At 43.2% G+C, this 20,491-nt stretch overlaps 1 protein-coding gene across 3 annotated transcripts; it reads right to left on the bottom strand.

Moving 5' to 3' along the window:
• Positions 1 to 14,937: 14,937 nt before the first annotated feature.
• LOC310819822 (kinesin-like protein KIFC1) lies at positions 14,938 to 19,246 on the bottom strand. Of its 3 annotated transcripts, XM_083691222.1 has the most exons (9): positions 19,208 to 19,246; positions 18,962 to 19,116; positions 16,987 to 17,083; positions 16,793 to 16,846; positions 16,664 to 16,702; positions 16,247 to 16,445; positions 15,826 to 15,991; positions 15,474 to 15,620; positions 14,938 to 15,305 (listed from the first exon to the last, which is right to left on the bottom strand). In XM_083691222.1, exons 3-9 carry the CDS (start codon positions 17,045 to 17,047, stop codon positions 15,075 to 15,077), a joined length of 897 nt encoding a protein of 298 aa, XP_083547348.1. In that variant the 5' UTR covers positions 17,048 to 17,083; positions 18,962 to 19,116; positions 19,208 to 19,246; the 3' UTR covers positions 14,938 to 15,074. The 3 variants fall into 3 exon arrangements, with proteins under 3 accessions (XP_083547348.1, XP_083547349.1, XP_083547347.1); XM_083691223.1 differs by lacking the exon at positions 18,962 to 19,116 and having other exon boundaries at positions 16,793 to 16,868; positions 19,208 to 19,223; XM_083691221.1 differs by lacking the exon at positions 19,208 to 19,246 and having other exon boundaries at positions 18,962 to 19,200.
• Between the last annotated feature and the right edge of the window lie 1,245 nt (positions 19,247 to 20,491).

The raw sequence follows: 20,491 nt of genomic DNA on the forward strand, positions 1-20,491 counted from the left end.
ACAACTTCCGGCAACAAGGTCCTCACACTGGCCAAGACTGAGGAGGTTAGAATCATGCAAAAAAAAAAAAGAGGGAGCAAAAAGCACTGCATATTTCAGTGTAGTCTTCTAATGTCGCTCTGATTGTCAATTAAACTGGTCCGAGTTCGACTGAGGACACCGTGCTCTGAGTAAGTTCACGAGAGGACTCTCTGCAGGCCCCACAGGAAACCGGTTGCTAAGCTATGTGGCTCAACTAAGTAGCTAAAGCTAAGTCCCTTTTAAGGAAGTGCTCTGTCCCTCAACTCTGTGTTAAAACAACAGAATAAAACAGCAAAATAATCGAACAAGTCAATAAATCAAAAACAGTAAATCAATCTATACTTCATATTGTTACTCTTACCATTTCAATACTTGATTATAGATACAGTAGTACTCCATCTTTTTGTGGATGTGCTTCGCCTACTTCACTCCGTAGGCCTTACATAACATTTTCCTGTTATGCAGTAATAAAACTCTGTATCATCAAAAAATAAACTTCAGTAATATAGTATCATACATCAGTAAGATTACACAATCAATTATTGGTATTCTTGTGTACTTAGTACTTTCATTGATTACTTGTCGTCATTAGAATGAGGCCTATGCAGATATGCTGACGTGGGGTCATACACTCACACACTGGTTCCTTTGAAATGGTTATGTGGTTACATATATTTGAATCAACAATCATTCAGGGATCTAGGGGTGTCGAGTTGATGATCAGCTCCATCACCTCCTCTTCCAGTATTGGCATCTCCAGCTGTGGTAGGGTCATCTTATCGATGAGGTCAAAGATGTCGACCCCGTCTGGCATCTCCACAGCCATTGGTAGACTGCTGAGTAACATTGCTCCCGTCTCTGGTGTAAGGGTTGGCATTCTAACATCCTGTTGCATAGGTGCAGGGTATAGGTAGAAGAGAGAATTTGACCGAGGAACATCCACAGCCGCGGTGTGCCTCATCAGGTTCGGTAGGATTAGGTCAGCTGTAGCCACAGCTCGGGACGTTGGCTCTGGTATGGTGTTCAGGTCGGGGAAAGGCCGTATCAGCGACAGTACACATTTACAATAATTGTCCTAGGTAGGTAGCTGATAAAAATGTATTGGTGTCATAAGCAAATAGGATAAAGAATACAGCTTTGGATATAGATCATTCATATAAATCCCCCAAAGTAATGGACCATGGATAGATCCTTGCTATACCCCACAAGTTAAAGGTTCATATTTGGATTCTGTCCCATTCCAAGAGACAAACTGTTTACGGTCAGACAGATAGCTAAGAGGGAAATCTCACTCCCGTCGACCAGGAGAGTGTCAAATTTTGGCTCCCTGCACAGAGTCTCCCTCTACTTGTGTGCTTCCCTGTGTGCTGTTGTACCTGTAAAACGCTACACTAAGATGTCACTCATATGCAAAGCATATATTGACCTGTATTTTGGACTGAACTTACCACTGAATCGCGGTCAACCTGTTGACCGCAAAGAGCTGCACACCGGTTGATTCTGGCCCCAGGTATGCTCTGGCCAGCAGGGTGGTTATTCAGGAACTGGCTGAAGATGGCGGCTACCAAGCGGCTGATGCTAGGCCATTTGCCTGGTCCCTCACCTTGTCCATGCAAGCAGCTACAGAGACAATACAGTTAGGTTTGCTATGAATGTGTAAAGAATAGTTGTTGTTTTTTTACTCTCAGAACAGTCAAGTATACGTGCCACTTCAGGCAGTCAACTCCTCTGATGACAAAGCTCTTTGACGTCCGTTAGCGCCCCTGAATGATGTGGTCCCTGAACTTCTCCTTGTACACCACTGCAGCTTTATCATTGTCTGGGAGCCTATCCCAGAGAGCAATGATCTCAGCTGCATGGAGATCAGAGATGCAGGGCACCTGACTCCTGGCCAAGAGAATGATATGCTGGTAGCCTACCACCCCATTAGGTCCTTTGTAGTCCTGGGAAGGTAATTCAAGTACAAAAAGACACAGAAAGAGATGAATCAATGCAAATGTATGACGAGGAAGCAATAATTTATATGCATCAATAACATATCAATTTCACCATAGGAGGAGGAGGAGGAGGTTGGGTGGCAGGGCCGGTGGGCCGGGCGGCAAGGCCAGGGGCTGACGGTCCATGTCTTCCAGACTGTGGAGAGAAACGGATAAGGACCCAACTCTCTCGTCCTCCCTCTGGTCCTCTTCTCCCTCATCCAGCTGCAGGTCGTCTGGCACGTGGTCAGAGGCGTCTGGGTCATGCCCCAGATTCTCCTGCAGCTCACCACTGTTCTGGGACAGCAGGTAGTCCACCCCGATCAGCTCTCCTGAACAACAGGACACAACGCACAACAGGAGTTAGAGGATTGATTACAAAATAGATGAGTGAAACAGAGAGAGAAAGGGTGAGTGAGTAAACAGGTGTGTGTTGTGCGTACCGGTGTAGACGGAGGGTCTGGTGTCCTTCACCAAACTGCAGCCCAGGAGCTGTTGACTCAGACTGTTAATGGTGGCCTGCATGGGTCTATCATAGGAGTGCAGGGTCTGCCATAGAGTTCCTTGAACGGGACGAGATCTGCTCGACAGCTGGTTTTTTTGTTCCATTCGGGAAAGGCGTGCAAATCAGATGTTCCAGGGGGTGAGGGACTGCAGGGGGGCCTGAGTGAGGGAGTCGACTCAGATGGTGGGTAGGTCAATGGCTGTAAGCCTACAAGAAGGGGGACAATGCCGACCGTAACAACTGGTGGCCTCTGACCATGCTGTGCATAGATTATCAGCTGTTGGCCAAGGTCATGGCTGACCGTCTTCGCACAGCCCCTTCCCTACGTCGTGCACGAGGACCAGTCATGTGGGGTTGAGGGTTGGTCCATAAGGTGGAACCGACAGCTTGTCAGGGACTCCATCGCCTGGAACGACTGACACAACCAGACTCCCCCTGACAGTGACGCAGACTGACCTTCAAATACTCAGTTAAGTTTGACAGGGAGGGAAAGGGAAGTGGCAGGAAGTACTAGGGAAAATTAGACAGAGGCTGGGTTACTGGGGACTGAGACAACTGACGGTCGAAGGCAAGGCCTCAAATGTCGGCTGCCCGTGCCGGCACTAGGAGGCACCACAGCGTGCGCTCATACTGAAAGAAAATGGTGGAAAACCCCTGGAGATTTCCAGATTGGATTTCTCCAGGAAATTAATACAAAAAACCCTTGGATTTACCCCGGCTAACTTAAACTGTATATTGGCTCTACCTTTTAACAAAGGGTTTGATGTTAGTTTTGGAAATGCTTCCCTGTTGAGAAAGTTCTGGCAAACCTATGAACAGTTTAGAATTCAGTTCTCTATGTTCACCGTTGAGAAATTGACTGACAATGCCACAAAAATGGTAATTGTCCGAATGTTCAATGAAATGGTGAGCGTAGATGACATTTACAGTCGTTTCTACAACTTTTATTTTTCTGTGATCAAAGTATGTGATGTCCAATCAATCCAACACAGAAATTTGAGTTGGAGAAATGATTGGAAACTCAAGACAGCCATGACAAATGTTCTTTACAAGTGTATCTAAACTTCTGACCACAACCGTATGTCTGGCTGGGAAGATATTGCACTGTAAAGGGCCAGGCTATGAAGGTGATGGACGAGGATGGCATCTGAAATTGCTCCTGGCGGGTCCCCATCCAGCAAGTGGAGGATCCCCAGGGCTTCCAGGGCCTGAGAGAACTGCCATCAATGATAGTCCTTGGTGAAAACAGGGGCTACATCCCCTACCAGGGTCAGCCCAAGCTATGCCGCTAGTGTGGTAAGCATGGGCACCTGGCAGAGGCCTGCCAAGAAATAGTATGTGGGAAGTGTAGAGAAATTGGGCATGCTTTTGCAGAATGCACCAATGGCAGAAAGTGCAATCTCTGTGGAGGCTCAGACCACCTCTTCAGAGATTGCCCGCAATCATTTGCCAACAAACTGAAAAACAATAAGAGAGAAATGGCCGAAAAGCAAAGGAAGGAACAGGAGGTAGCGGTTGAAAAAGTTAATTTAAAAAAAAAAAGGGCGGAGCGGGAAAATTTGAATCTCCCGCCAAAAGAGGCCATTGGGGGAGAGGCGGGAGGCGTGACAGGAGGGGAGGAGCCAGCTCAGGTAGAAGGTGGAGTCGGGGAAGAGAGTGAAAAGGAAACAGAGAGTGAGGAGGTAAGTGACAGTGCAGAAAGAGGAATGAGTGAGATTTTAGGGTCAGTGAGTGAGAGCGGTTCTGAGAGCTCCCCTCTCCCTAGGGCCCAGCCACAAAGAAAGAAGAGAATTGCAAAATTCTCTCCGGAAGTTGATGAGAACTTGGAGAAAAGGGGAAGAGCTGACCGGCCATTTGAAACATCCTTGGATGAGCCGGACAGAGTCTTCCTCTCCAGTTCACCCAATCAAACTTATTTTTTAAATTTAAGGCTAACATCAACTCCTAGAGAGAAAGCTCCTAGGAGGAATATGGCTCCAAACCCTTCACTGCCCAGTGCAGTGCAGGAAGAGCTCATATCACAAGAATTGTAATGTGCAGCTTTTAAGTATTTTAATGTGTTTCCCTGTTGTTTTTAATGTCTAACCTGTTGTTTTTTTTTATCATTTTTAATGGCCTTCACAGTCTCCGCCCTAAATGTTAGAAGTGTGAGGGCGGCTGTGAGGGCCCAAACCGTTTTAACTTTTTTAAGTACATGTAAGTCAGATGTGTGTCATGTCGACTGGCAAACGGGTCCTCTCCAGAGTCAACACCAGCAGCAGCAGTGAGAGCAGTGACCCACAGGAGAAGTTGTGCTGAAAATGACACTTCCATCAATCAACACTTCCAGCAGGAAAAAAATCACAAGGTCTTTGCGGACAACTACTTTACATCAGTTTCCCTGGTACAACACCTAAGAGAGAGGAATCCACTACCTTGGCATGGTCCGGATGAACAGGGTGAAAGACTGCACCATGATGGATGAAAAAGAATTGAAGAAAAATGGAAGAGGATCAATGGACTTCAGAGTGAACCAGGACAACATCATTGTAAGATGGTACGACAACAAAGCAGTTAACCTGATGTCCTCTTTTGTTGGCATTGAACCTGTGGGAAATGTGAAATGCTGGGATCGCAAATCCAAAACTCACATAATGGTTCCCAGACCAGCCATTTTTGAAACATATAACAAGTTCATGGTAGGTGTTGATCTCCTTGATATGCTGTCTGCACATTACAAGTTCAGCTTCAGATCCCGAAGATGGTACATGTACATCTGGTGGCACACTGTTACAGTGGCAGTCGTCAATGCGTGGAACCTCTACAGAAGAGACCAGAAGAAGCTAGAGCCCCAGATGAAACCCATGGCTCTGCAAAGATTTCAGGCTTTGGTTGGCACTTCTCTCATAAGTGCAGGAAAGGCCAAAATCAAGTGTGGCAGACCAGTATCCTCTCCAGAAGCGACTTCAACACCACCCCGTAAAAGGCCAAGCTGCAGTGTGCCTCTTGATATGAGAAGGGATGACATTGATCATTTTCCAACATGGGAAACCCGACAGAGATGCAAGCACTGCACCGGCAATCACATGTCTACTGAGAGAAGTGCAAGGTGCATCTTTGCCTGAACAAGGACAGAAACTGTTTTTGTGCCTACCACAAAGTGAAATAAAAAGGCTGTAAAAAGTTGTATGTTTAAAAAAAAAAAAAAAAAAAAAATGCCTGAAATGTTCGATATTTTCATATAGGGCCAAATTTGTTTTTGTATCTAACATTAACGTGAGCAAAAAGTTGCCAAAAATGCCAATGTATCAAATGTGATACAAAAAATATATCATAAACAAAATGATATGGCAAAAAAAATTGGGGAATTTTGTTAAAAGGTTTAATAAACATCTCAGTTCCAAGAAATTAGAATTTCCTTGGCTATTTTTTGATTGGTCGGGTAATAAATACTACCTTCGGATTCATGGAACAGCCATGGGAAAAATATTTGCCCCGTCCTATGCCAATCTTTATGTGTGTTCATGGGAAGAAACGGCCTTTCTAAAATGTAGTACATTACCATCTCTTTATTATCATTATTTGGACGCCATATTTGGCATTTGGGAGGGCACCATGGAAGCTTTTGAAGAGTTCCTGTCAATTTTAAACTCCCACCATCCAGCAATCACCATTACAACATTCTATTGAATTCCTGGATACACGTTTTCTTCATCCCAGATGTTGGAGGGGAAAAAACAACTGGCAACCCGAGTCTTCTTTAAGGAAACGGACAGGCACGCCCTCCTCCACAAAAGCAGCTATCATCCTAAACATACCTACGAGGGTTTAATTAAATCACAATTAATTAGATTCCACAAACTTTGTACTCACCTGGAAGATGTTGAGCAGGCTACACAAACACTGTTCACAGCCCTGAGGCCCTGTGGCTATTCGGGGAGATTCGTAAGGAAATTAAGAACAGAGGTTAAACACATCTTTAGGAATAATGGTAAATATGTGAGGAAGAGGGATGAAAGAAAGATCATACCTGTAGTAACTACTTATTCACAGTCTCTGGCAAGACTCAACTCCAATTTGAAATTTAACTTCCAGCAGGCCCAAGAAGTAAAAGGGGAATGTTGAATTGAAGGAATTTAAAATAATTTCAGCCCATAAGAGAAACAAAAACTTCAAGGACTGGCTAGTACACTCAAGCCTAAATAAAAAAAACTAAAAAGGATGATCCTGGAAACAAATCATTTCAACCAGAGGGATCAGACCTTAAAGCACAACTGTGTCACCAGTCAACAGACCTTTGCACCCCTACAACCATACAATATTATTTCATCATACCGTAAAAATAAAAACCTACAGGACATCTTGGTTGACTCAAAGTTCAGTAGGGCATCGACAAAACCCATTCCTTTCTATACTACTCACTTTAGACAGAGGAAATACATCAGTAACCCCCACAGTCACACTTCTGCCCCTATTCCAGACTCTTTCATGTTGACATCCACCAATGTAGTCTACGTTATCACATGTACACTCTGCCACAAACATTATGTAGGGGAAACAGCCGGTAGCATAGAAACAAGACTCAAACAGCACCTATACAACATTAAAAAAGGTCAATTACAAACACGCAGTCACACATTTTCAAGAACATTCCATCACTCACCTTGGGATATCTGGACTGCAGTCGAATCCTACATGGACGGTAGAGCAGCGGAGAGGAATTGAATGTAGATGGATACACCAATTACAAACAATTGCACCTGCAGGGATGAACCAAAGGTTTTAACAGCTGCAAGCACCCTATGTGGGCATTGGAATCAATAAAGTAAATACAAATCGGAACAATCTAGCCTGTTGACTTTTATGACAGTATGTTGCACATTTATTGCACATAGATTATTTCCATTATTTTATATGTGGGTGGATGTGGCTGTGTGCGTGCAAGTGTGCACGTATGTGGGGGTGTGTGTGTGTAAATATGAGTATATATTTATGTATATATGTATGTGTGTGAGAGAGTATGAGTGTGCGTATATGGGTGTGTATATATGTATATAAGTTTATCCCTCTATTTATTCCAACACATTGTCTTTTACCAACTACTATTATTAATAATATTTATACCATTCTAGTTTATAACTTTTTGAAATGATGGCACCTTTTAGAGAGAGAATATCCTTTGTTCTTTTATAATCACTGTGTGTAATCAGCATGGGTATGTGTGTGCACAAAGACCTCATATTGGTTACACTAATACACGCTTCTAATTTCTTTCGAAAAGGGAGGATTTACTATAGGCCAGTGCAACAGAGACTAAGTAGTCATTTTAAATCTATTTGGAAATATGTCCAACAGTAGTTTACCTAAAATGGAGTGTGCACACCAATAGTAGAAACCGTTACTTCACAAAACACTGCGCGAGTGCCATTTAACATGTCTTCAATCTAATCTCTGTCATTAACGTTACAGCATCGAAGCCCAACGCTAAAATAGCAAACACAACGCGTAAACACAATAAAGCGTTCAAATGCTGTAATATCACAGCCATAAAACTAAATCTGAAGTTACCTCCGAAGCTGCACGACCTCACACACCTGAAAGACGTACGGGCACCTGCGAGGAGAAAAAATACGTCAAGATTGTGTCACAAAAAATGAGGATCTACTGTTATTTCCCTTTTCCTTGTATATCATTTACATTCTATATGTAAACAATAGAATGGTGATCAAGAGAAACTAATAGACATAGAGAAGTGCGGTAATTAATATATGTAATTCAGCAATCAAACACAACAGAGTCCATATACAATCACAAAGCCGATCTCACCCGATCTCTGCCGTTGGTAACTCCAATATCTCCGCTCCTATATTCCTAGCCGATGTTTGTGTATAGAAGGACAACGTTTCACCGCGGAGCTCTATCCACCGGCTCTCCGCAACACGTTATATTTAATTTCTCGGCTTTTAGACGAAATTGTCCTCGCAGATCCAGGTCACTCAAACGTTTGACTCCCCAGGGGCGGAAATCCTATTGTCTCTTCTCCTTTAGGCAATCCCTCTTTTTATGACTTTCCGTTTACCCATCAGTCCGACATTTAAAGTCACATACAATTGATCACCATATATTATATCAAATACAAAAACATGAATGAAAACATCATACATACAACAGACCAGACATACCTTTCATGTTAATTGGGAAACTTACTTACTAAATCTGCGGAGTTAGGACATCTCTGAAGGGGCTAATAACAATAATAATAATAATGTATTACCTGTACAGGCTATATACTACGTTTGACTGATACATGTCACATCTATAAACATGAATATCTATAAACATATAGCTGCAAGTATGCAGTGATATAACCCTAGTTATTCTAGAGCACAGGTGTCAAACTCATTCCATGGAGGGCCGAGTGTCAGCAGGTTTTTGGTTTTTCCTTTCAATTAAGACCTTGTCAACCAGGTGAGGGGAGTTCCATACTAATTAGTGACCTTAATTCATCAATCAAGTAGATCGGAAGAGCAAAAACCTGTAGACACTCGGCCCTCCATGGAATGAGTTTGACACCTGTGTTCTAGAGTGTAGTTTTTGTTTTTTCAACCTGTGCTCCTATGATTTAGTTTTTCCCTGCTCTCTCCACAGGAAGACGTGGGCGGTCCCCTGGTGTGTCAGTCTGGGTCCTCCAGGCCGGGATCATCATTCTAAATGATGCCGGGACCAGAACATGGCGCGTTACAGGCGACATACAGACCTTCACCAGGACCTCCAGGTTTGGGAGCTTCCTGAGGAAGGTAGTGGGCGACTTCCCTGCCCCTGCTGCCTCCACCGCCCCCATCGCAGGAAAAGCTGCCCAAAGCTCCTTCTCTCTCTCTCTCTCCTCCTCTCCCTCTCTCTATTCTCTCAATCTCCCTGCTGTCGGGCTGATGGAGGATCTGTTTGTCAGGAAGGGTTCAGGCACTACAGTGAACGTTTCTGTAACTTACAGCACTACAACCAGGGAAATTATACGTTTTTTGTTTACATTTGTGATGCCAAAGAAAAACAGTGAACATCACTTCAACACTTGAATGTCATGAATTTATTGTATTGTATAGTACAATGCATAATTCCATGTTTAGGCAACAACTGTAATATACTCAAGAAAAGGAAACACAGTTGCAGATTCATATTATTGATTCACATATGAATTGCTTCAGATAACTGTATGCTTCAGTTTAGCTTTGTTACAACTCTACCAAGCTGTCGTACTGTACTTATCAGGAGCAGACTATATTCACACATTGTGTAAAAATCAACGAGTACAGTGTATTTAAAAAAAATAAAAATAGACATTCAGTTTGAGTCTGTTTCTGTACATTCACTTCAAATGAACACATTTTCATATAAAAGCTAGTTTGTATTTTCACATTGGAAATTCATCCCCTATCCGTATTTAATTTCAATATAGCATGCAACCCAGCTATCTTGCAAGCTACAAAATCTATTCATTGAAAAGCACAATAAATACATTAACAGTAAATAATAGCATTACAACTTTTGAATATGTTTTGTAGCACAAATGTACTACACAACTACCAGAATGGTTTAAAAATACATTTATGAAATATAAGGCCTATTAATCCCTGATTTAAAAGCAATCTACTTTTCAGAATGTGCAGAATAAATTCAGCCGAGCAAAATAAGTTGTTGTTCATAACTGTCATTAAATGCAGAATATGTTCCACTTCCTAGTGCAAATTCAGGATCAGTCATGTGATGTCATGTGATCAGTTTATTACATATGCCCTCCTAACAAGAACAGCGACAGGGAGATGGAGATGGATGGGTCCACTGAGCAGATAAGGACCTCCTGCACTCTCTGGAAAACCATGGGGACGAAAAGTTAAACTATCCACCACGCCGTTTGCGCCTCCCATCAGGTAGTATACAAAAAGCTGTTGTAAATTAGCTGGAAATAGTTTAATGTAGCCTACTATTAACTTCAAACGGGTATAATATAATGGTGATAGAGAATGAGTATCAACCTCGGGGGGGGGGGGGGGGTTAAGTAATCGTTATACTAAACTAAAACTCTCCCACCCTCTACTTAAATAACATGAATTATTATAAGTTAACTCCCTTGGCGGAGCCGCTAACAGGTCTTACACAGGGTCGTTACAATATGTTTATTTTATATTACGGACAGAACTAAATATAAATTAAAATTGAATGGTCTCAAAGATGGTTATAATTTGTCACTCACTTTCAGTCCCCGCTTTTAAGTTATGAATGAGGGAATAAAATGTGAACAATGAAATTGTTAGCTGTACTAAAACTGGTTATTAGAAAGAAGACATTTATTTCTTTTATTTAGTTATTTAGGACTTGCACACACACAATAACAAACTTGTGAAAAAAATTAAGTTCCAGAAGTAACTTCTTCGGCTTGCAAAGTCTTATTTTAGAGAAAAAAAGTGTAAAGATGGTTTGGACGAGAGACAGATTTGCTGGGTAGTTGAAAGAAAGTGAGTTTTATTTTAGTAGAGGATACAGTTAAAGATGATTTGATTGGTTGGTTGGATGGATAGATTAATTGATAGATACTGTAGATCGATAGACAGATGAAGTTAGATAGATGAGGGAAAGATAGATAGATAGATGAGAGAAGGATAGACAGATAGAAGCTGGCTTGGTTGGATGGAGGAATGGATAGATGAAAGAGAGGATGGATAGATTAGAGAGGGGAGGTATAGATAGAATGCATCATAGAAACCCATGTTTGTTCATGCAACTTAAAGTTTAAAAAGTCTAAGGTTCAAGGCTCAAGGCTTAAAGTATCAAAACTCTGAATGGAATTTATGTAAGAGGAGTCAGTATACACATTTTAAAGTTTAATTGAGGTGTCAAGCTTAAAATATGAAAAGGTGGATGCATTTTGAAATGTCCCCATTCAAAGCAAATGCCATAGGAATTAATAGGATTTCAGGTGAAATGGGGTACAGCTCAAAAAGTTTAAATGGTATGAAAGAAAATGTATGTAATGAATAGCAGACATTATTATTGAAGGACACATCATTTGTGGTCTGAAGATGTCTGAGTATGTTTTCCACTACAGTTTCTGAAAAACACTTTTTTTGTGTGAATAAAACACTTGAAGTGTATTTTACCCCCTCTTACTCGCAAGCTATTCTGTTACTAGCAGAGAAATGCCTAAGAAGTTCATGTTAGCATAATTGCTAGTTGTTGCAGGTGTGAATAGCTTAAAAGCTGTAGGAGTAGCATACCGAAAAATCTGATGAATTTGAATAATAAGAACAGAGTCAGGACACAAATGTAAAATAATAAGGTATTTAATGAGGGACAAGCAGGGAACGGGACCAGCAGGGGGGGAATGGCAAATGGGGTAGGGCAGGCAGGCAGGTAGGGCAGGCAGATTTGCAGACACACAGGGCTGGTGGGCACGTAGGGCAGGTTGGGCAGACAGGGCAGGTAGATGAGGCAGGCAGGGCAAGCAGACAGGTGAATAACCAGGTATATAGAGTTTCTGGAGCATAAATAAATGATCATCAAAGCAGAGTACAAACACGAAGACTAAGTATCTATGAAACTAAGAGGCAGAGAACGAGGCTAACATGTAAGAACATTAAACAACAATCTGGCAATGAGTGAATGAGAAGCCAGGGTTTAAATACAGCCAGGCGATGAGTTGATGAACAGCAGGTACGTAGATCAGGCAGGTAGAGATGATGATGTGAACAGAGAACCGAAGCCTGGCCATGCCCACACACAACACAAACAGACAGACCCAGACAGACAGGAGAGGGGGAGGCACTGGCATCGACTAGGGGGAAGTGGAGGGCATGACACAAAGTCTTATTTTGGTAGTGGAAAAGGTTTAAAGACGTTTCAATACATAAATAGATTTGCTGGATAGCTGAAAGAAAGTGAGAGTCTTATTATGGTAGCAGATAAAGTTAGAGATAGTTTGGTTGGTTGGTTGGATGGATAGAATGTTAGATAGATAGATAGGATGAGCCAGGGATAGTTCATGGAGTGGGTAGAGAGTTGGTTGGTTCAGTGGCTGAGAGTTACAAAAAGCTGCATAGTTTAAAGTTTAACAAGAGGGACGGGCCGTGTATTTTACACCTAGGCCTTTAGTGCTATTCTCCCGCAATTAAACCGCCTTCGAATAACCTCACAATGACACTAGGGCTAAAGGCTATTGTCATTCGACACCCCATATTCACAGTGACAGTAACTCAACACCTATGAGTTACAATACACTAATTGCAGAGACATGAATACATGGTGACTGAAATACGAAGCCCCCTTAAGACCCCTCGTGGCGCCGGGCCCGGCTAGTAAAGATAGATTTTTATGTATCAAACTTACCAAAGCTGCTCATCATTTAAAGACAAAGTCCATCCTCCTTTCTTTCTTTATAAAGAGTTCAATGACACGGTTGTACAGTACATCGGTGCGTTTCACTTCCAATAAAAGGTCCTTCTCAATTGCCATGGAGGCCAGTGCTGACAGTCAAGCCTGCCCAGTCTTATTTCTTGAATAGGTTTTAATGTGTTTTAGGACTGAAAATGTCCGCTCGAGAGAGGCAGTAGATACTGGGATGGTCACCTACCACTGCCGTTGTGCCTTTGAGCAAGGCACTTAACCTCTAACTGCTCCAGGGGCGCCGAATATGGCTGACCCTGTGCCCAGAGCCCGGTTCTCCCTTGCGGGTATGCACGTGTGTTGTCTCGGAGGGGGTGTGTGCAGTGCGTGTGTGTTGTTTCGGGGGGGGGGGGGGCTTGGCAGCAGTGGCACTTGCGCAGTCAGGACCAGGCCTCTAGCAATGAGCAGCGTGAGACATGGCACCCCAGGGTCTCGACGGCCGCAGCTACCACTGCCTGGGGGGTGGTCTCCACGCGCTTCCCTACCAGCATGTTGCGGGAGGTCCATAGTGCTTCCTTGAAGCATGTCAGGGTGAGCCAGAGTCTGGCAAAGTCGGCCGATGGGATGCTCTTCTGGCTCAGCACTGTTGCACTTCCAGAGCAGGTGTCTCTAACCAACTGTATAACTACCTACTTCAGAGGCTGCGTCACTCGGTCACGGCTTTTCACTGTCCTGGCGCCCCGCTGGTGGAATGAGCTTCCCACCACTGTCAGGACTGCAGAGTCACTACCGATCTTCCCTGTCGCCGATACGGCCTTTCCCCAACCTGAACACCTTACCAAAGGTTTCCAGACCAGGCAGAGCAAGGTCAGAACATCAAGGGTAAGGACATCTAAAGACCAGGAGATGGCGCCAAAGGATACGAACGACGCTCTGACTGCCAACACGCGTAAGACAAGGCCTCCACTAAGGCGCAGCAAAACTACACCACCACCCAGGGAGATGACCCCACCGGGAGGCCTAATCCTGGAATCAGAGTCTGAGTCTGAAGCTACCCACTATTAACCGAAATCCATTCTCAAGAGGCGTAGCAGCGTGGCTACCCGGGCGACTCAAACCTCTGATGGTGACGAGGAGGTCTCCACTATTAAGAAGAACGTGAGGATCAATGCTCCAGAGAGACCCTTAGGAGACCAAGAGGATGACCTCACCGCCACCACCATCGAAGGAGACATCACACCTGGGATGTAATTGTGTCATCTGCTGTGAGCTACCAGAGCCACCAAAGGAGGCCTCAACCGACACTACACACCAGGACTGTGACTGTGTCGTCTGCTGTGGGCTACCAGAGCTGCCATCAGACTGGGTAATACTAGACCAAACGCCCCCCGCACAAACCGAGGTAACCATACCAGAGCCAATGTCCCGAGCTGTGGCTGTAGTTGACCAGATCCTACCAAACCTGATGAGGCACTCCGCGGCTGCGGATGTTCCTCTGTCTAATTCCTTCTTCGACCTATACCCTGCACCCGGGCAACAGGATGTTCAAATGCCAAACCTTGCTCCAGAAACGGGAGAGATGCTACTGAGCGGTCTACCAATGTCTGTGGAGATGGCCGACAGGGTCGACATCCTTGACCTCATCGATGAGATGTCCCTACCACAGCTGGAGATGCCAGTATTGGATGAGGAGGTGATGGATCTGATTATCAATTCGACACCCCTAGATCCCTGAATGATAAGTTGATTCAAATATATGTAACGACATAAGCAATTCAGAGGAACCAGTGTATGAGGGTAAAACCCCACGTCAGCATATCTGCATAGGCCTCATCCTAATGACGACATGTAACCAATGAAAGTACTAAGTATACAAGAATACTGATGATTGATTGTGTAAACTTACTCAGGGATGATTACTGATGGATGTTATTAAGTTACTGAAGTTTGTTTTTGATGATAGAGTTTTATTACTGCATAAAAGGAAATATTGTGTAAGGCCTACGGAGTGAAGTATGCAAAGCACATCCACAAAAAGATGGAGTACTACTGTATCTATAATCAAGTATTGAAATGGTAAGAGTAACAATATGAAGTATAGATTGATTTACTGTTTTTGATGTATTGACTTGTTTGATTATTTTACTGTTTTACTGTTTTATTCTGTTGTTTTAACACAGAGTTGAGGGACAGAGCACTTCCTTAAAAGGGACTTAGCTTTAGCTACTTAGTTGAGCCACGTAGCTTAGCAACCGGTTTCCTGTGGGGCCTGCAGAGAGTCCTGAAGTACTGAAATATGCAGTGCTTTTTGCTCCCTCTTTTTTTTTTTTGCATGATTCTAACCTCCTCAGTCTTGGCCAGTGTGAGGACCTTGTTGCCGGAAGTTGTATGTGGTCAGTCTGGTTGCCTGCCTGTGGAGGGTGCACTCTGCAAAACACCCGGATGTTCCCCTGCAGAGATAAGAGTGTCGTGGGCATCTTGTTAGGGTGGGAGGTGAAATGGCTCAGCATGTTGTAGACAGAAAAGTATGCTGTAGAGAATCATCTCAGTTCCCTGAAATACAATTCTATGGGCGATGCATTGATATACCCGTTTGAGTGGGCCACAGATGGACTTGCCTTGAGTTCTTGAATTTCATTGTGCAGTCTCCTGCGCTCCATCTCTCCAGAGTGGAGCTCGTCTGTCTGGTGGGCAACAGTTTCCTCCAGGCTCCTTACCATTTCCTGGGCCTCTCTCAGGGTGGCCCCCTGCAGAGAGAGCTTGGTCTGCCAGGCAGGGAGGAGAGTAAAGTGTTCATGAGCCAAGACATGAGATATTGGAACTTGGGATTTTAGAAAACCTTACTACGCTTTTTAGCACAATGGGACTTTCTAGTTGAAAATCTAAATGTAAAAAGTCAATTTAAAATCTTACATCATAGCATTAGCAATGATTATTAGTCTGTGTTTAAATACACAAAAAGTGCTCTACCTGTGCATTGTGAAGCGCCACCTCCAGATCATCTCTCACACCCTGGACAACTTTGTGCTCCTTTTCAAGGTTGTTCAACTTCTTGTCTTGGGTGATCTTCTCGCTGGTCACCACCTCCAGCTGCTCTTGAACACCAGAGAGGGCCGCCAGCTTCACCTCATGGTGGCTGCAACACACAAACAGCCAACAAATTAGGTTTGTGAACACAACTGAAGTATGTGGACGAAAAAGAGCAGGACACCCAGTGTTCCCTTCTGGTCAAGTTAATAAGTTACATGCCTTAGCTTAAAACTAAATTGTAGTCCAGCAAATAATTCTGATCTGGCTCCCAGGAGAATAAATTGAGCCTAATTGTTTGTGGGTTTGACTCAACGTGACAGTGCCCTAGGACCTAGGTAGGCAAGCCCATTGGATTGTTTACCTGAGCTTTTGGCGAAGCACTTTTAATTCTGCGGTCATCTCCGCCTGCTTCTGCTGACTTATGTTGAAGGACTCCTTCAGCTCGCCATTCTCTTGGCTCAGTGTTTTGGTTCTGCTCTGATAGTTTTGCATCTTCCTTGTCATGTCCGCGACTTGGCCTTTAAGGTCCCATCCAGGCCGCCGTGCACCTCCAACAGTAGCTATATGCATTGAGGACAAAAAATGTCAACACATTTGTATCTTTGAATAGGAAGGAAGATTTTTTGTGAACTTGTTAGATAACTCTGCCGATTAAATACCACTTGAAATTCAAACCAAGTTGTTATTCTGTAGTGTATTGTTACAGTAAGTGTTGAGCCATGCAAATAAAACTGATTTAATTATGGATAATTTATTAATACATGAAAACCAAGATTACCTCCTTGAGCAACAGATGCAACTGGTTTCTTCTTGACACCTGGCCAATGAGAAGACATACATAGAATATCATGGCACTTAATTTGGCTTGAATTTATTGTATTTTTCAATCTAACAAATAGTATCTTACCTCCAGAGGGCCCAGCAGCTACAGTAGCCGCTCCCATAGGTCTAGTTGTTTTGGCTAGGAGAAGACAGAAGAGTATCTAACAAAAACAATGCAACAAAAGGACATTTCCAACACATTAGAGACAGACTAAAAGATGACAGAAGCATTTCCGACCCAACAGAAACTGTCTTTGTAGTATTCCGCTGGTCACTTACCAACTACTTGCGTGGGTGGAGGGAGCCTCTTGGAGCCAATCACACTGACTGCCTGCCTCATCTTTGTGGGTTCTGGTTCTACCTTTCGTACCTTTTTCTGATGGAGGATTTCAATTTTACAATACTTGCAAAAAGAAACATATTGGGCACAGACACATCTAACGTCGTCCACAGGCTATAGGTGGAGAAGCGACATTTACAAGAATGGGACATGTTTGCCACTATATATGCAGTTGGTTTATATATCAGGTCACACGATAGTTATAACTATGAAACGTACTAACAAACACATTTCTGCAAAACACACACCAGAGGAGGTTGTGGGTCACTGCTCTCACTGCTGCTGCTGGTGTTGACTACTACACAGCATATCAACGATAAGACAGGCTCACTCGCAACCAACTTTTTAAAGTTAGGCTACATTGTAGAAAGTTCCATAGATATCGTATGAAGCCTTACTCTACCTTAGTCATGCGAAGTAAACCACAGTTTAATAGCCCAAATATTCTCATTTTGCCAATGAAGCAAGGCCTGCTTCCATCAGCCATCGATTGACAAGATTAGATCAGTGGATGTCTACTCATAAAAATGTCTCAGTTTTAAACCTGGTTATGTATCTGAGTTTCTGAATAGTTTAGCACTTTTCTGAAGCTGTGCATGTCATTAGAAATATTGAATGGTCTATGGTTGGACAACTGAGTTCATCCTCACAATGTTACTGCACAGGGGATCTAATATAATGTACTGTCACCTACTATTTGCAGCTATTTCTATCAGTTTTCCACACTGCTCACACATTCTCTGTGTGTGCCGTGGCTGGCTAGGTTTTGCAGTGCGCCCACCAGACGACCAATTGATCCCCTGGGTTTTTCCCGCCTCAAAAGATTCAGTTGGCTTCAGAAGTTCATCTTCTGTAATTTTACTTTTGTGCAGATGACAATTTAACATTATGCTTAGGAAATAAATCCTTGCAATAATCATGAGTGGAGATGAACAAGATTGAAAAGAAAAGACATGCTTAAAATATTGCGCTTCCTCTTTCAGAATATCATTCGGTGATTCATGGATTGTTCAGTGATATCGTCATTTCATTTATAATGAGTTTTGTATGGTCACATTTTTGTATTGAAGGTTGAAGAAAGATTTTGTGCATTTTTCACCATTTTCCATCCAGTTCACATTATTTTTGTAATATACTATACTTAATTCTTCTTGATCAAGTTCCCCAGGTCTTTTGTTTTGTTCTGTGCTTCTACTTTCCCCTGCCTTCAATGGACCTCAGACATGTTCTAATCAGATACATATGAGAACATTTAAAATGGCATGCCCAAAATAGAACAATTGCTCTGTGGTCGCACATGTTCGTTGACTAACGGCACCAGAGACAAGGTTCCAAAAATAAGTTGTCTTTATTATTATAAAAATAGAGGCTCTACATATAACATACAAGACAAGTATCAATCACACTGTATGAGAGTAGGGGGGGAAACAAAGCTATCAGGGCTGAGGGAATATATAAACAAACAATAAACACAACTACACAGAATGACAAAGGCTATGGTTGGGCGGCTAAGCAGACCACTGGTGATCCGCAGCTACAAAAAGGCCTCCTGCCAGTGGGTTAACTTAAGCAGGACTAAAGCACACCATAAACAAAATCCCCTAAAGTAACCAAAACCTCCCCAGAACACACACCCACACTGATTGCAACACAGACAGACAACACACAAGGACAAGACAACAGATAGCCGGATAAGTTAAAAGTAGTGGTTGTTAGCGTCTTCACCGCTATCTTCCAGGCAAGTGGCTAGCTCAGGACGGATGAGGTAGCCATGCAGGTAAGCTACGTATGGTAAAAACAGCAGTAGGCACGGACACAACCGGCAGTACCTAGAAGGCACACAGGACACCCCATTAGTGCTAAACATAATGGTAAAAACAAGAGCAATAGAGATCCAAGTTATGGGATACGTACCAGGAAGTTGACGACTTCCCACTCCAACCAGCGAGCTCACGGAGCTCCGCTAAATGTTTACGTTCGGTAGGAATCCATACAGAATGTTACACGATCAATAGCCCAGCACGCACCACTGACCAAGACAGGACACCGCCAAGCAACAGGTGGAAGCGCTGCAAAGCGACCACAGCGTGTAAAGAGTAAATTACCATGCTACAAACAAATTAGCCAGAGTCAGAGCGTACATAGAAGGAGCGTACATACCGGTAGCAAGTTGACTGGGGGGCGTAGCAGGAAGTAACGTGGGGACAAATTGTGGCACCTCCCGACACAACGCTACCTCGGAATAAATAGGACGGTGACGCAAGCCATTGGCTGTGACGGCCCTAATCATTATGAAGGGCTACGCCCATGCGTCTCACCACACGAGCACACACATTTTTTGCTATTGAATAGTTAACAAAGGTAACAATGTGAGGTAAACATGTTTGTAACGCTTTGCCTCTGAACTCTGAAGAGCTTTTCTTACACACATGTAGAATTCTTAAGTAAGTACAAAATCCAAGGGTTGAAAGACTGTAGTTGTAGTCACAAACAGTCCTACAATATTGTTTAATTCGGTGTCGACACATGAGAGCTGCACGACAGGCCAGTAGGCCAGTCAATAACACCAACCTGAATTTCGCGTGAATAATGAAAATGCACACAACATGAACATGACAAAAAAGTGAAAACCTATGTAGTCTGTATTAAAAATACATTATCACTATACATAAATATCAAGTAGCCTTCAGACCCTTCAGGGCATGTTCAGATTACCTGCTTGTGTTGTTGTACATCTGCAGCCACAGTGCTGTGAGATTAAGTGAATGTCATTAGTTTATGTGTGGTTATTGGAACCTTCAATGGAGGTTCACTATTTTGGCACGTACATTATTTATCTGTAATGTTGTTGATCAATCCAGATGGTTTTAGGTACAGACCGTCGTTATTTAGCTACATCCAGCTAGCTCAACTTGTCGATAGGCCGAGGCTTGTTTGAAACTCACCCAGAAGTTGTGGTTTACCCCTTTAGACCCCAATAGAATTCTAGAACATAGATGCAGTTTACCTTGGTTTTGCCTTAAATTATTATATTTCTCTAATGTCTGAAATAATGGTGAATAACTCAAAATCTTATGATAAATATCAATTATTAAATGAATTTACCTGTTTGCCAGCTAAATTACAGGTGGATCCAATGCTCCTACTAGTGAGGGAAATAGCTCCTTTCTTGTGGCTGAAAAAAGCTTACCTTGATAGATGTTAATACATACCTTGATGTACTGCTTGAGGCTGATCCGGTTCTTCGATGCCACCATTCACTTGTCAATAGAGAGTTGTTGATGAGGATAGTAGAAGGCCCTGCATGCTGCAATGATGTTAGCAAGTAGGAGACGGATGCGGAAGAGGCGGTTGTATCCAGGTGTCCCCTTCTTACCATCGTTCTCCACATCCTCCCCGGGGTCACTCAGTGGATGGTCCAACTGATGGCCTCGAACCTTGTCC

The sequence above is a fragment of the Argentina silus genome, assembly GCF_951799395.1.
Source record: "Argentina silus genome assembly, chromosome: 19".
Classification (NCBI taxonomy): domain Eukaryota; kingdom Metazoa; phylum Chordata; class Actinopteri; order Argentiniformes; family Argentinidae; genus Argentina; species Argentina silus.